This window comes from Xiphophorus maculatus, chromosome 23 (assembly GCF_002775205.1).
Source record: "Xiphophorus maculatus strain JP 163 A chromosome 23, X_maculatus-5.0-male, whole genome shotgun sequence".
NCBI lineage: Eukaryota > Metazoa > Chordata > Actinopteri > Cyprinodontiformes > Poeciliidae > Xiphophorus > Xiphophorus maculatus.
In genome coordinates, this window is record NC_036465.1 from 2,515,160 (window position 1) to 2,533,119 (window position 17,960).

The 17,960-nt window shown below is 36.5% G+C and overlaps 1 protein-coding gene across 1 annotated transcript in view; it reads right to left on the reverse strand.

The window, feature by feature from the left end:
* pdgfc (platelet derived growth factor C) overlaps nt 1-17,960 on the reverse strand; it is a 43,177-nt gene that overhangs the window by 9,240 nt on the left and 15,977 nt on the right. The window contains exons 2-3 of the mRNA XM_014469348.2: nt 4,075-4,267; nt 46-226 (exon numbers count right to left, since the gene is read on the reverse strand). Of these exons, the coding sequence (XP_014324834.1) occupies nt 46-226; nt 4,075-4,267 (374 nt within the window). The remainder of the gene's footprint in view (nt 1-45; nt 227-4,074; nt 4,268-17,960) is intronic.

Genomic DNA, 17,960 nt, shown 5'->3' on the forward strand with positions numbered 1-17,960 from the left:
CACAATGATCATTCTTCAACTCCTGTTCACTAATATTTTACCTACCACAGGGAGTAGAGAGTAGTGGAGGCAGAATCCAGGCTCAGAGGGGAAGTATTCATCTGATATGAAACGAACAATAACTTGGCTGCCTTTGGATTTTTGACTTGATGGTGCAGATTGTGACCCACACCAACGACCCAGGATCGTCTTCTCAGTGGGATCCTCTATTTCCACAAAGTCATACCTAGGAGAGTGGGGCAGAAAATAGTAGAAAGTCATAATACTGTTCTTGACAATAACCAGTAAGTTCAGGAAATATAACAAATCAGTTCCATCAAAGTTCCAGAAATGTCCCAGGAAAGTTCTAGAAAAGTTTGCAGTAGGTTCTGGAAATAGACTGGCGTGTTCTGAAAAGTAACCTTTTAAGTTCTGTGGCAGCACATATGAAGTTAAAACTGTCTAGAAATGTTCAGGAAGGTTCCAAGAAAGTACATGGTAAGTTTCAAAGTACCTAATAAAGTCCCCAAAAATATCTTTCTTTTCAGTTTGGATAAATTTCAACAAAGTTACACAAAGTATCTGGTAACTTTGGGAAAGGCTCTGTAGAATAACCTCAAGGCTCCCGGAAAGCATTGACTGTTTTGGTATTTTGGGTAGCATCAATAAAAAAAGATTTTTTTGTTTGTTTGTTTGTTTGATGAATTGCTTTGATTCATTGGAACTTGATTAATAAGTGCTGGCAAATTTGACATTTTCTTTAAACAAAAACTAAGCTAAAAGTATTTCAGTAATAAATTCAGTAATAAAGGTTGCTTTTTACTTAAAGTGAAACATAACTTCTACAAAGTGAGGACTATTATGTAGTCCTCACTAGAGGTTGAACCAACATTTGGCGTCAAACAAAGTCCTGTACACAGACAAATATATATATAGATATATCTATCTATATAGATAGATATATCTATATATATATAGATATATACTGTATATATATGATGTAAGTAAAACATCTCTTGGAATTTTTGAATGCCAAAAGATGGCATTCAAAAATTCTAGAGCAACCAAGGAAAGCAGGATTTCCTTGGTTGCTCTGTAAAACTTTGTCACCTTGTATTTTTTACAGAGATTTCTCTCCACTGGCCAACCTGTCAAACCCATAAATCCATTAAAAATTATAAGGTGCAGATGCTCTTAGCCCCAGTCCAGTTTCCTTTGTTGTGTTAGTGCCAATACTGAGTGTTTCCAGTTTTTGTAAACTGCAGTTCAGGAGTTCAGCATTTTATTATTTATACGCGTGTGGAGGTTGCACTGCCTCCACTTCAGCCGTCTCTGACTCCTAATCACTTTGCCATTTGCATCAACAGAAGCGCTAACCTCTCATTTACTGCTGCCAATTTGGATGTTTAGATTTCAGGAACACTGTTTATTTTTCCAGCAGGTTGACGGTTCAGTTCAAAATTATTTTTACAAAGAAACTTGTTCTGACATGAGCAAAGCTGTAACTGAGTTTTCTTTGAAGGTGAATGTTTTAATTTCCACTTTTTTAGCTGAGGATTTGCATATACTGCAAGCTGTTGTCTGAACAAACAAAACTATCAGAAAAACTCATGTTGCAAATGATCCTTTGCAAAATATATACATTTTCACATAATCTGAAATCCATCAATTTATGCTTTTTTCCGTTTTATACATTGTGAGAGGTTCCTGAAGGAAAGCTTTTCTCTAAAATTTGCCACTCTGACAAATCCATGGTTCTGACAGATGGCTTATCAATTATGCAGAATTGCCTGATCATTACACATCGCCATGTGTTCAGACTCACCATGTTAAACAGTAGTTTTTTCTCAAATTAACTAGAGCACTGACAAACTGTATATACCAAACTTCATAAACTCTTGAGAACCAAAAAATCTATTAAATTGAAATTTAAAATGAAAACTATGCTTTATGTACACAGCAGTGTGCAATAAACTGTACTTAATATTCAAAAAGCTTTCTCCTACACTGTTTTCACCTTGTCAATTATTAATAGACAAAATATCCACCATGGCAATGACGCAGAACATTAGCAGAACAAACACATTTTTTTTAGTCCTCTCTTTTCAGACTGAAGACAGAGGGCACAAATGCATTTCTGGAAACAGTCGTGTCTGGGAGCTGACAAGCACGACTCTGCTGCCATGCCAACCAGCAGCGAGAGCAATCCCTCTTCAATATGCCTCTCCTCCAGTGGATTTGGTAAGAATGCTTTTCATCTCGCCACAGACAAACAGAATAGCAGATGAGGATCTCAACTATACAGCCCCTCTCTCACATCTTAACACAGAGATCTTGCTCCAGGCTTGCAACCAGAGCTGAACACGTCTCCCACTGCTTGTTTGCTTTAGCCCTGTCATTGCTGTGGATCACTGCATAGGACACAGCACGCTTGTTTATTTGAATCACAGAGCAGTGACACGAAGGTAAATGCCTGGCATGAATAGCTTTGTGTTAGTTTTTTGTTTTTTTTTTCACTGACAGCCGTGTTAGGAATGTCTGAGGGGAAAAAAATGTGAATTAATTTTTAAACACAGATATAAAAGAAGAAACGGCCAGGAGGATATATTTGTGTGTATGTTTGAGTGTGGGGTAGAAATGAAGAGTGTTTAAGGAGAAAAACTGAGCGAATGTAAGAAAAAACGCACTGATATATGTTTGCAAATGTACATCCTTTCCTGTACATTCATTAAGTCTGCCAACGCTGCCAGGAGTCTGCATCTTGAAATCTGTCAAAAACCTGTTGGGTTGAGGGGGAGAAAGGTGAAAAATTCTCCACCTGATAGTGAGGTCCTGACTTCTCTGGACTTGGAAAAGGATGTTATTGTCTCTTACAATGGTCTCCAAAATCTATGACATGTTCAGGGACAGCACAAAAGCTGTTAGTCTGCACTCTGAATCATGGAGCAACTTTCACTCTCAGGGATTTGACGGCAAGGCTGATGTCTTGTGTAAACAGAGACTCAGAACTACACAGGTGTGTGGATACAGAGCTGTGCGGGTTCCTTCAGTCAGCAGCAAATAAACACATAAAAATGCAAAGTGATGTTGAGCTAAAGGCTGAGTCCACAGTGAAATCTCGCAGCAAATTTAACAAGACTGGATCAAGACCAGAACGGGAATAAAAAACACCTCCTCTTATCGGCTATATTTTGAGGACATGCTTTTTTAAAGCTTCATAGTATTTATTTCACCTTGGTGAATTGCTTTATTATAGGACCTGACAACTTTTAAAGCTCTGAGGGAAGCAGTAGTTCCATTTATCATCCATTAGAGGGCTCTCCAGGTATTTTAACAGAGCTCTCCATCCTCCTGTCGTCTGCTCCTTTCCTTAACTGACCTCCACTTCTCCAACCAGTGATTTACAGACATCCTGGCACTGAGTATTATGCAGACCAAATAAATCGATCATTAGGAATTGGGAAGTCCATTTAAACTGAATGGCAACAGAGGTGAAGCCCACCAATAATTGAAAGTCAATAAAGCGGATGATATACTGTGGTATGTAGTTGTGTAATTGTGTTTATATGTTTTCATTCAGAGGGAAGGGCATGTCATTCAAACTATTTAGTAAGCAGCTGAAACTATCAACCTCATCATGTGAAATATGATGGTCTGATCAACGTCATCGTGGGTTTCGGGCAAAACAAATCACTCTGCTGTGGGAGTTTTTGATATTCAGGACCCGATGTGGCAGGCCAAAGGCAATTTCACAAATGGCCACACACCAACTTTAAATCTTTAAAGATGGACAACAATCCAGATGGGACATGCTTCTCTTTTTTTCACCAACCAACATGCATCTGACATGCCTTTGGGGAAAGCCACTATGTGATGGTCGCTGACCAAAACTGTTAATTTTTTATTAACAGATGTGTCATGTGGTCTTTTATGTTAAGAATAGCTATATTTATTATTATTTTTTCTTAAAGATTGATGGTAAAGATTAAAGTTTCAATTTTGAACTCAGAAGTAACATCATTGGATGGATTATTTGATGTAAAGTTCAGGGACCCTTTTAAATATCACATCATGCAGATGTCTTTATTGTCTTACTTGCATATTCCATCTTCAGGATCCTCCAGACCAAAGTTTTCATCAAATGTGAGCTGGATCCTCATGTTGTCGGCCGCCACCAGTCTCCAGACCAGCATGGTATCCCTGGGATACGTGTGTGGGAAGTCTGGGCTGTGGATCATTCCCTCTCCAGACACAGTTAAGACTTTTTCCTGAACGGACTCCTGAACTCCTGAAATGGAAAGCAAATATTTGATTTATGTTGGCTTTTAACAAATTCTGGTTTGACTGACAGATCAGATCAGATAACAGGGAACCTCTGCTACCATCATGTATGGTGCCCTGTAAAGTATTCACACTCTTAAACCCTTATAAAGACAAACTTCGGTGAATTTTAGTCACTGTAAGTGACAGAGCAAATAAAACGCTACCAAGTGTGAGATCCATACTTGAATAAATATGCAAACTGTACTTTTCCGATTGTTTACTTAAAAAAGTATCTTATTTTCATTTATTTTATTTCTATTTTATATCTCACCTGCTATTGATTGTGACTCCCTTGATAATGTATTTTTAAATTTGCATATTTTATTATAACTCAAACATGTTAATATGTTTCTCAACCCTCCCTCAGGAAGCCCAGAATATTAACTAAAATACGTGTTTCTCATATTAAACTATGCAAGCACAGACACCATGAAATTATTGGTGGCTTACATGTATGTTTGTCTTTAACCATACATTATTAGCAAATTACTTGGCTACTTAGTAAATTAAATGTAGCATAGTCTGCTGGATTTAATAAAGCATACTTTATCTGCTGTGGGCTTTTAATCACTCAGTCTGCCAGGGATTCATAGCAAAGCAGCTGAAAGGATATTTCCATCTGAAAGCCCTGCTGGTAGAAACACAACTGCACTGATAAAATTGAGTTTGTATGTAGTGTCCGTGTGGGTTTCTTTCAAGGAGCCCAAGAAAAGCACGTGGGTGTGTGTGTGTGTGTGTGTGTTTTATCTCTTTACTATGGACCTTTTATGTGTCTGGAAAAAAGATATGATGATGAAGAAGATAATGATAATGAAGATTATGATGATATTAATTAAATTCATTGTGAGTGTAATTATGTCCTGTTGTCTGTCTCCTTTGCGTTAGAAGTTAACTTAAGAGAGTGGAAATTTTCTTGTATCTGTTAAGATGAACTTATTTAATCTTATGAATGGCATGGCATGTTGAAGACATATATACAGTATGTACAAACCAGAGAAAATGGAAGTCATGGAGGAAATGTGTTACTAATTAAATGTTCACAAAAACTTTCATTTAAAACAGCTGAAGAATTAAATAAAGCTTGTCTGTTGCTCCTGTGTTATAGGAAACATTACAGGCACAACAAAATAAATGTAATAAATTAAAGATTGTGAGATTCCACTGCTTCCATAAATGATAAATTGATTTGTAGTTTTTTTTAACACATCTTTAAGTTTAGAGGGTGGTATAACTGATTATTATGTGAAATGCACATAATCCGTTTTAAAGTTGACTATTATTTGAAGTTTTGGTGATTATAGAAAGACTATTATTTTAATTTTTAGCACCTTTGTCCAAAAACTCTGGTGAAATTAGCATGAAGAACAATAATTGATCACGTTCTAATAATAATGTTGTTAAATGTAGTTTATAAGAAAAATCTGGTCAGTAAAGCAATGTTAAATTTCCATTTGAATTACTTTATTTAGATTTTCTACTGCTGTAAAAAGTTGTATCTATGTCCCTCAAACAGTTGTCAATTTAGCTTAAAAATAAAAGCTATTTTTTTCACTGGTTGCTGCTTTTATTAAAGAAGTTGTTTACTTGCTTTATGTATGACAGATCCCTGTTAAGATGAATGTGTTGTGTGTCTCTAATGAGCGTTCAGTATTCTCCCAGGAGTCTAATACATGAGATGATCAGGAGGACCAGGAGGAGGTTAATGGGCTCAAGCGAGGGATTGTTCTCCTGGACAGTTGACAGCATAATAAATGGATGAGTAACCTTTTCCCCCTGTGCAATAAAGACACTTTTTGCTCGAGATGCATATTGAGACCAGTCTGTCTTTAATTTAATATGAACTTGATGTTGTTACTTATAAGAGAATTAAAAACACATTCAGGTTCGGTTTTCTAAATATTTTATATACCATTTTGTTGGATAATTCAAAGCACAACAGAAATTTAAACTTATTTAGTGTTCCTAACAATTTACGCTTTTATTTAAACAACTTGAAACAGTTATGAGAAAAATGAAAACTTAAACTTCAACAGGAAAACAGATGAAGTGTGATTACTACTATTTGTAGATCTATCAAGAAAATATGACAGTAATATCTGAGTTCATATTAAAAGATCTGTTTGTTTTGTTCACTTGAGCTCTTGTCTGTGTTGTTCTAGTCCTAATCTAAAATTGAAAGATCAGCCATTCACTGATTAAACAGTTCTCCTAAAAACACTAACTCTAGATCCCACTAGCTTCTCTTTGCATCACATCTTCTCCCAGATGTCACAGGCGTAGATTTTACCAAATGAGAAATGCTCAATCAAATGTCATCAATCTAAATGGACAAATACTGAACATACTGCGAATTAAATATATGTTTGCCTTACATATTGTTTTAGTCATAAGAGAAAAAGATTATGCTGAAACATATCTGTTATCACCCTGTTTCTCATCTTGCTCCTTATGTTAACAAATTTAAAAAGGCATCTAAGAGGGTCTTGAATGGGTCAATGAAATGAAATACATTTTGTGGAACATCAAGTCCAGTCATGTTTTTGACATGTTTGTCCTATGATCCACCTTGATTCTGGGATGAATGGTGTATGGCATAAAGCAGGCTTCTTACTTTTTTAATACATATTAATCTGGAGGTGAATGTTCAATGCCTTAACAAGAGTCTAATAATGTCTCCAATTGGTTAAAAATATTAGTGTAAATAGAACGTGGGCCAGTTTGAGCTGCTCTGGACATTCAGCATGCCGAGGTGAGCAACTCCTACACAGGTGGTCTTTATGCAATATGATGAGATTAGTTGGCATTTGCATTGATTTTATAGGAGTAGTGCAGGACTTATGGCATCAAAACTTTTCAACTGGTTGAGATTTTTCATAGTCAGGGATAACCTGATCACCAGAAACTAAAAGTCCAATCCAATTAATAGAATACACTTTCTACAAATGCTCCCAAATGATCAAATAGTCATTAGTTTAATTAACCACAAATTATGGTACAGTGGGTTAACTGGGGCTTCACCAAGCATTAACATGCCAACGTGAGTATTGGTGTGATGTGACAAAATGTCTGTGATGTGGTCAGATGTCTAAAGCATTCTGTACAACCTGCAGACGATCCAGTAATGCTTTAGCAGGAGAAAAATAAATCACAGTAATCTAATCTTGAAGAAACCAGTGCATAGATAAGAATTTCAATCTTGTGTTGTCAGATATTAAGGAGCTTAGCAATTTTTCACAACTGATAAAAATTCATGACTAGAGACTGAAAATAACCAGATAAAGTTAAACCAGTCTAATTTTCATCCAGGCTCCTAATGGAAGATTTTGCAAAAGAGGCTGAAGGACCAAGAGTCACATTATGTTTTTCTGGAGCATAAAGAAGAATTTCAGATTTGTCTTCTTTTAGTTGGGAGAAAAGATAACCATATAACATTTTACACAGTCTAAACACTTGTGTGTTTTTTAAAGCCTACAGTTTTGATGCCTACAGGAGTTGTACAGTTGAATATCATCTGCATAGCAGGATATGAGAAGATTACTGGTGAAACACTAGAGTCACTCAGGCGGTTTCTGAGAATCAGTAAACAGACTTTGTAGGAAATGCAAAACAGAGAATTCTGATGGTTTTGAAACTGTAACTGTTTAACAACTTGGCTTGGTATACCTGAGAAATAAAAAATATATAAATTAAAAGATAAACTAATGCTTTGTCGAGTCAGCAACATTCAAAGCTCTTAAACTGGAGTGTTACAGCGATCTGTGGACAATATCTTGATTTATGAAGAAATTCCCAAAAACCTGTATTAACCTGTTACAGTCGGTAAAGAAGAAATCAACATTCAGCAAAGGGATTATAGAGACAGATATGGGTAATTAAAAGTAAATATGAAGTATATTTTATATTATTTCAAGCTTTATTTTAAGAGTACAACAAACAGTCTTATAACTAAATTTCATACAGTGACTTTGACTGAAATGATGAAGCTCTTTTTGATCCTCACTTGGAATTTCTTCTGACATTTTTGAGAAAAAAAAAGTGAGATAGCTGAGGCATGAAATAAATGATTCCTGAAAAATGAACCAATTCTTCTTTATTGAAAGTATATCTTTGATGTTTTCATTTGTTTGGTGATGATCCAGGAGGGAACAAGCTGAATGTGCCAGATGCAGAGAAAAACAAAGCCCAGGCATGACTTCTCAATGAACAGGCTCTTTCATAACTGTGAGGAGTTTGGTCTGTAGTACAAAAGGTCTCACCAAATACACGCTACCATTTTGTGCAGAAGAACAAGCTTACCTCTAGGCTACAAAATAGATATCCAATAGCTTTTTTTTTTAAAATCCCACTTTGTCTATCAAAGATGCTGCAATTTTTTATGCTGTTAATGTATTTATTGATGCAGTGATGGTAAAAGGATTCTGTTAAAATGTAATTTTTAAAAAACATATTTTTTGACTATGGTGCATAAACTTTCAACATAAAAAAAATTGATTGACAGTTTTTACACGCTTTGCTGGATGAGGAGGAAAGAAGCCGATAGCTTTCATGTGATTAAAGCTTGGCCCTCCATCACAGCGACATGTTTTTAATTACATCTTTATTACGGTTGGCCCTAGCAAACAATCTCCCTATGAATAATGTGAAAAGTATATGATTCTTTAATGTGTGACTCCAGAGACAGATGGTATGAATAAAAAGGAGGTGGGAATTCCTTGTATCATTCTGAAAACATGCAGGACATTATTCCTTATTTGGCAAAATGATAAATGCTGACCAGAAAGTCTGTTTTATAAGATTCTAAAAGAGCCATGAAGTGAAACACTTAGGACACTGTTGAAGAGGAAAAAGAATGCATTATGTCTCAATGAATAGACATTCCAGGCTACTTTATGGATGAAGCAATGCCTAATCCAAAAGTTCTGTTAGTGTGCAGCATAATCCCCACAAGCTTAACACAAATAGTTACATTAGCTTCGTCTTTGCCATTGATCATTCAGCACAAATCTCAAGAATATCTTCCAACAGATTTCTCATGGTGGATCTTTTGTTCACCTTCATCAAAGCAGAAAGTTCTTAAAAGTGACCTTCATCTGAGCACAGCGGCGGAAAACAAACACTGATTAAAGCTGGAGGTTGAAATAAACTTCTGATTTCTTGTAAGCATTAATCATGTCTTTCTTTTCAAGCTGTTCTTCTCACTGATCGCCTTCGTTTGATTTATTCTGTACACGATAAAATGTCTCAGACACGCTACCAGTCAGGAAGGATTCTGGGTGTAACATTGCCTTGAATATGACCTCACTCTTAGGGTTAACCAGTGTCATCTAATGATCACAGAAGCAGTCCCCTCGAGTGAATTACCTCAAACATGACTTTTCCTTGACCTACTTTCTTCCCCTGTCAGGAAAGTCGAGCCGACTATTGAGGGAGGAAGTGACTCTGAATAAATACGAGCCTATACAGTGCAGCCATTGTGCTTTGTTCACACGTTAGTGGCTGAACCAACCATGCTGTTAAACATTAACCTTTCCCCTGCCAAAACTAAACAGGGATGTGTATGCAGAGAGCCACAGATTGGTGACTATACCGTTGCCCAACAATCACGCATGCTCACCCCGACTCACAGGTCTGACCCAAACACAGTGATTTGTTTTCCTGCGTACCTGAACTTTAATAAATGGTCAAATAGCTTTAAGCAAAGATTAACTGATTCTGACCTCTTTGTCCAGACAGCTCCTAAACAACTCAAGGGAGAAATAACAACCTTTCCGAATGGCACTCATTAGACTCAGGAAATTCACAATGTGTTTCATGCACTGTGGCTGACAACATTGATTCACAGGTTTATGGTTTATCCAGCACTGAAGAACGTAATAAAGAAAACAATAGAATCTATTTCTGAATGGTAGAAATATGAGGATCCACTAATTAGCATTGTTATTATTAGCAAGTTTATAAAATTGATTTTGCGCATTACGAGGTTAATATTTGCCCATCTAATACACCAGGTTTTCTCACCAGCCTCGCCGATCAAACATAAGAGCTTCTGACAGCTATTTCCTGTTCTGTAATTGACAACCAGGTCAGTGTGACACCAAATCCAAATTGCTTTTAATTTCAGGCTCGTACTCCCTCATCAAACTGAATGGGAAACTCAGAGCGGTTTATGGCTGAAAGAGCTCTGCTCAGGTGGTGAAACTGTACCTAACAAAGAATTTCCTTCTTTTAAGAGTGTGTATTTGGGCCTTCATTCAAGTGCCCCGCCATCTGCAGCTTATTAAGACCATGCAGTGGATACTGCAGGTGCAGTAAATTCCCAACCATGCTTAGGATATTTATTGCTTTTAGGTTTACAGTAGGTCAGGCAAGGAAGGGAGCTGAAACACACCAGAGGAATTCTATACCATTAAAAAATAATTTGGCTGCATGGGAGCCTTTCAGTTGCTCTTTGATCTGCTGAGCATATGGTGCTGCATGTTTGACCAAAGAAGGAGTGGTTGGGAATACAAATGCTGGGTGATGTTGCCAATAATGGAAAACAAAAACAAAAGAATGTAATGAATTGTTGTTTGAAGAAGAGAGAATAAAGCAAAATATCCTCAAGATGCTTCACGTCTGGGCAGAAATTAGATGTCATCAGAACATTAACCGATGATATTGTTCTCCATATTTCACAGCAGCCTAAAACGCTGCACAGATTCTGCTCTGATCGTGATACAAAAGTAAAAATACGTATGTTCATTTTCTATATTAAAGAATTGTCTGATTTAATATAGAGCTCCTTCACTATTATAGAGGTTCAGTAAAGGTTCACCATCCCTTCCTATTGATTTGGTTTAAAGGTATGTTAGTTTTCAATATTAGAAAAAGAAAATAGTGAGAATAAATCTTATCAGTCAGTCACAGGTTTACCACGGCTCCCAAGATTCACAAATAAAATGACTCCACAGAGGTGTAACATCTCAGGGAGCAGCAGACCCTGCATGCATTTAGCCATGAGACATTCCAGTTAGTAACAAAAACTGGAAAACTAAAAGTTCTGTCATTTATTTTTGAGGTCCAAGTTCTCCTTGTCATGCGTGACTCTGCCCCTTATTGTTACCGTCCCTTATGGAGATAGACTTTGAGATAAACCTGTAATAGTTGGAGCTAATTTAATGTTCAGATACATTCCATGAACATATTGTGAAACTCTGACCTCATTTTGACAAAAATGTCAATGGTAGTGACATTTTTTAAAAGATCTAATGTCATGGTTAGTTTTATATTCCTAAGCAATACCCACTTTAACATTCAACACCACCCTGAAGACATGGCCTTTAGGGTATTACTGTGATTACACAGAGATAAGCAGGTAAAATAAGTATTAAACACATCAACCTCTTGGGTTAAATGTTTCTAATGTGAACATTGACATGAAATGTATACCAGATGTCTATAGCAAGCCAAATAATTAACACACACACACACAAATTAAGCAAAGTAGTCCACAGATGACGTGGGTAAAATAAATTGGATTAGAACAGAGTAAATATTTAAAAAATGAAGAAAATTATGTGCAAGGTTGTGTAAAACACCAAGACGCCAGCAGAAATCTGGTACAACCAAGAACTGTACCAAACAAGTCCTTGCTTGAATCCTGTATTTATGACGGTTTTAATAGATGAACTAATCAGAGGAGATATACCACAGCTGTGGTATTGAGAAAGAAAATAAATATTTAGATTTTTTAAGGGAGATTTTACATTAAAAAAAGAATGATTTTTTATTTTTCTTGACAAAAATCTGTAAAAAAAAAAAAAAAAAGCTGAGCTTATGAAAGTGAGAACAGTTTGACAAAGAGAGGAAAAATACACTGAAACTTGAAGTTTTCTTTGGTACTATTATCCAAGAAAAATATTTCTGAATGATTTCCCTTAATGTTTAAAAATTTAAATCTAAAACTCTCCCAATACTCCTGATCATTTTCTATATGCAACTAATACCTCTGATAGAATCATTTTAAAAGTCAACTCTGCCTAAGTGATTACATGAAGCTTTTTTGTTTGTTTCTTGCAGTAACATAAAAATAAAACACTTTATTAATCCAAGTTCATCACCTACTCAGAGTGGTGAAGGGACTGACGTCATTCAGTCCATCACAGGGTAACTCAGATACACTCACATGTCTAAATGCCATTTTAGACCTAAAAGTATTAATCCTTCATTTCCCTGATGCACAACTTTTAGAAAAACCTTGATAGTAATTCTAAACCCACTGGGGGCATGAGACGTTGTTGGGGGAGGGACTGAAAGAGTCATCTGGTCCAAGGTCTCCATGGTCTAACCAAAGGGTCAACTTCCACCATGAGAAGAAGAGAAACATCTGTCAGCACCTGCTGCAGAGGTCACATCAGACATCTGTCCATCATATCATATGACCCAACCTGATACACCTCATGTTCGTAAATCTGTCTGCAGAACAAAAATCTGAGTAATGTTCTTCAGAACAATCTATAATGCATGTTTGTATGCTTAGTATATTGCTAAACAGTGTTAAGACAACCATTTTCTGCAACAGGAAGCACATTCAATTTATAAATCTTAGAAAAAAAATGTAACATAACTCAAAGATCACAGTGTCTAGATATGAAAATGCTACAGTTTCCAGTGAACTGAAAATAGCCCATGTTTACAGTCAGGTGGAAAGAAAAAGAAGCCCTCAAGCCATGATGGATACAACTGCAGTAACAACTATGAAACATTTCCGAAATGAGATGTACAAAGTGTTATTGCAGAGGCAATTACAAATTGCGATAATGTTTTCCAAAGTCACAGCTGCAGGCTGCTAATGATAGGAAAGGCACAGAAATGTATGTGCACATGTGATGTGTGAAAAACTCAGACACCAAAGCTATGCTGAAGTTTCATTTTTTTAACACCCCAGGCTTCGGCTCCATCCTGCACAGAGACAGAAACACACATAAGACCTCTCCTCATATTACAATGCCTCCTCACCCCTCAGTGATTCTGTTTAGTCTCTAATTAGTGTCCTCAGTTGTGTTTGGCATCCAGGAAATGTAAGATTAAGTGTCACTCTCAACTGCAGCCGTCTATTTGTGTTGACCCTCTAAAAGTCTGAGTGTTTAACTCAGCTTCTAGACACAATATCAGGCAAAAAAATCTGTTTATTTAATTTATAAAGGTAAAAAAGACAAAATCGATTTTGGATTAGTTTTTCATAGGGACCACATGCTATTTGCAATAACTGCAGAGACTTTCCTCGCAAATGACCTACTATATATTGCTGAACTCCAAGGTCCTGTAATGAAACTAATCCAATAAGAATAAGCATCTCTGTGAGTTGGACAGAAATGGGAGGGATCCGAAATTTAACTGGGCCATTTTTGTTTTTATTTGCTTTTGGTCTAAGAATGGGAGAGGATTGTAAACTTTCAGGTCCCAGGCCAGCAAACCCCCATTTGACTTGTAACATACAACATCAAAAAGAAAAAGCTGAAGAGAAGGATGCAAATGGTGGCTCACATCATGCATTGCTCTGTTCGGTAAGAATCATTTTCTTCTGTTTGTAGCCTCCTGCTATACAGCTGGCTTGTGCACTGAGCTCTGGCCTGCAGCCAGAAAAAGTAGATTTAACATAAACTCATCATTCCTTGAGTCAACGCGAAACAGCATATCCACATCATATCTGGAAGATGACCATACATTTCAGCAGAGTCTGAGGCTTCGGTTATTCCGCCACATTGGGGAGTAATTTATTTATTACACGGCGCCCCTAGATGATGCCCATCCCCTGCAAATAGAGCTAAAGTTGGCATCATTAGTTTTTGCTTTTCCCGGAGAACAAAGCAAAACACCAGAAGAGATCCAAATTAAAATTCAAAAATGTTGACGCAAATGCCAGCAGCAAATAGAAGAAGAAGGAAAGTAAAGGCTGGAAAACATTTCATCCAGTCAATTCCAGCCTCCCCTTCTGGCTGGAGACCATGTGTTGACAGATGAACCACGTCTATTTCAAACTCCTCCTCACAGCTGTGGACGGCAGCTCCAGGCCGCTTTGTAGTCACATCTGTATGCTGGACAGCTGGATATTTGGAGAAAATTACAGTTTGATCTGTGGCAAGCCAGACTGGAGAACATATTCAAACACTGCAATTAGGACTGATCAAAGATCCATTTTTTGCTCTAAACATCTACAAGGATTGGTAGCTGATCACGAAGCAGCAGCTGAATCGCTCCAAGACAGAATCAGTGAAATTAGCCAGAAAAGGCTCAGAAGAGTTTGTCACTGTTTGTGAGGAATTATCTCTAAAATTACTGCAGACCCCATGTATTTGAAATCACACTATAATTTGTACAATTACTAAGATTAGTCTGAATTTGTCCTCACAAATTTTACCCTTTAATTTGCTTAAAGTTATATAAAATCATTAAACACTCAAATAGAATAGCAGCACCTGAGCAGAACAAAAAATATATAAAAATATATAATAGTTCAAGTGATAAATTTGCTGATCGTGACCTTTTTATATGACTGGTACATTTGAAAGTCAAATCCTGATATCAACAGTTGGCCTCTCATTCTTGATGATGTCAGTTCGGTTTTGCACCATCAATATTTAACAATCACAGCAGATTTTCATATGCTCAGCTAATAAGCCTGGATGACAGCTTGTGTACATTAGTTTGTTGACTAAATCTGAGCCATTTTCTTCTTCTCAAGGACAGAATGGAAATGTCTTAACCTTGTTTCCATTTCACTAAAAGATGAGTTGTCAAATTAAAAGACGAAGAAGAAAGGCTAAAAAAAATACAAACTGATACAATTATGAAAGAAAATTTCCACCTAGTACTTTAGCTATGCTTATGCTTAAGTAACTCAGATTGGTTTTGAGGACAAAAAATCCTGATCAGGATATTCCAAGTTTAGGGAGAAAAGAGAATCTCCTACAAACCTCATTATACTTGGACAAAAGCTAAAAATGTGAATTTAAACCAATGAAGCAGGGGACAAATATTCTTTTGAACTTTTATACACATTTTTATAGAGCAGACCAACATAAAGACCGAATCATCTGATCGTTTTTTGCAACGTAATGCAAATGCAAACCTGTTGTTTCCTTGAGCAGTCAAACCAAAACTCTGCAAAAATGCAAACTGATGAAGCCCCTCGAGCCCCCCGGTCAAAACCTCACTGTGCTAACAATTTAAGTACTAGTCCAGAGCTTTGAGAACAGATACTTGCCAAGGGGCTGGCTGTGCTAAACTAAGCAAGTATAGGCTAGAAGTTCACATGAGTGCCAATTTGAGGATTAGAGAAAATTGACATTTTTGGGGGGAAGGGGTGCTGTCTGCAAATAAAGCAGTGTCTTAAAGCTGGCAGGTTCATTCCCAGCACTGTCAGAATCACAGACTAAAGACTGACTGATTCAGGCATCATTTTTATTATGGAAATCACTATGAAAATGTGAAAATACTCTAAAGTAATAAAGGTTATTAATCACAGGCTTGCTCTCAAAACTGCTTTAATCTTGGCACATGTAGTGGTATAGTGATCACTTCTGATCACTATGAAGGCTTATAAATTGCACCATATAAGTTTTAATCATAGTTTTGTGTTTTTATCTCTTATCAAACATTTGACATCATAACTTCGTTTGAGCTCAAGTTAAAGCGTAAACAGTGTAAATTGCTTAAAATAACAGAGAAAATATTGATATGTCAAATTATTGCATGATGATGACTTGCATGCAACATGCAATTAACATGCAATTTTCACAAACAATTTAATTATTTATAGTTATTGAATAACGTAAGGATCCTGCACACATTTATGGATTTAAAAAAAAACTCATTTCCAGACATCTAATTACATAAAAATGTATTTAAAATAATAAAATAAAAAGACTTGTAGGAAACAGTGTAACTCTGGTTAGAAGGACTTTGCTGTGGGAAAAGTTCTAACAAGGTCAAATATAAACTTTTATAGATTAATGTCTAAAATGTTCCATTAACTTCTTCAGGCAATTTCTGTTGAAACTTTTAACTTGAATTATGAATGAATTTGGTTGGCATATAAATGTGTTAGAGGAGGAAATATAATTTAATATTCTCCTTATGATTTCATAAGGGAAAACAGTTGAGTACCTGAGTTATGTCGTTCTGATACACTCATTAAACACAGAATCAAGACGTGAATTAAATTTTTAAATTAATTCTCATTTGAAGCCACGGCTCTCTGTGAACACGACTGCTGTCACTGAAAAGATCATTTAAACATATTCCTTTAAAAGTTGGTAAGTTTATGTTTATTGCATATAGTTATTTATTTATTAGGGAGAGATTTGATGAATCTCCCTTCATAGGGAACTGTTTGTAATTGTTGTTCACTCCAGTAATTTTACATCCTCCTACATACAAAGTCTCAATGACTAACATCTGGTGAGACGTTATTAAACTCAGCGGGTCCCTTGTTAAGGTGCATAGTATAAACATTAACACCCCTTGAACTTCAAACTTCATCATATTAAATTCACAGACCTGAATGAATTTTAGGGACTTTATGTGATAAAGCAACAGAGAGGAGCAGGTCATCATGAAGTGGAAGGAAAAATGATTTATGGTTTTATATTCTCCTTTGGTAAACAGCTGAAGATCAGTCAGATTTGACAGAAAACATCTGTGAACATGGATTTTCCAGTCTTGCTGCTGGTTCTGTCTTGGATTTTGATCTGTACTTTGACTATGCCATTCTAAGACATTGATACATGCTTTCATCTAAACCAGAGGTCTGCCACTGTCCTGTAGCTTTTGGTTGCATTCCAGCTCCAACACACCAGAATCAAAAGGTTGATTTACCCAATTGGCATGTCAGCCATTCGTTTGATTCAGGTGTGTTAGTGCATAGTTGCATCCAAAAGGTGCAAAATAGTGGCACTTGAAGACTTGAGTTGCAGATTGTTGATCTAAAAAGTACTATTGTAGCTCCAGCAGTATGCTTGAGGTTCTGATTCTCCTGGAAGATGAACCTTTGCCTCCATTTCAAGTGTTTCAAACTCTAATCGGTTAATTCTAAACTAGAGACCTGCCACTGTTTTTAGCTCCACACATCTTTTCATAAACTCGCTACTGAAGGAGTCATTAGCATGATGCTACCACCACCATGTTACACAGTGGGAAGATTGTTGTGTAACATTGATTAGCATGTAAGCCACAAACTTCAGCACCTCCTTTTACCTGATTTCTGTGCATCTCACATGACTTGTGGAAAACTTCAAAAGAAATGAAGATGTTATAAAAAAATCTTTTTTATAACATCTTTTCTTTTTCTAATAACTCTTCTTTAACGGTCAGATTTGTGGAGTGCAAGACTCCCCGTTGTCCGACCTGCAGACTCCACCACTTTAGCTGTGGATCTCTGCAGCTTCTGCAGAGTCAACATGCATCTTTTAGCTTTTTTACCTCTTAAAATTTCTCCTTGCCCATCAGTCAAAGTGGACGGTCATGACCTGATAAATTTGGCCTTGAGTCAAAATCTCACAGAGTTCTGGTGATTAACAGAACTCTGTGAGACGTTCAAAGCTCAGGATATTGTTTTAGAACTCAGCCCTGCTTTAAACGTCTCTGTCTGTCGTGTTCCTTTGTATTTATGATGCTGT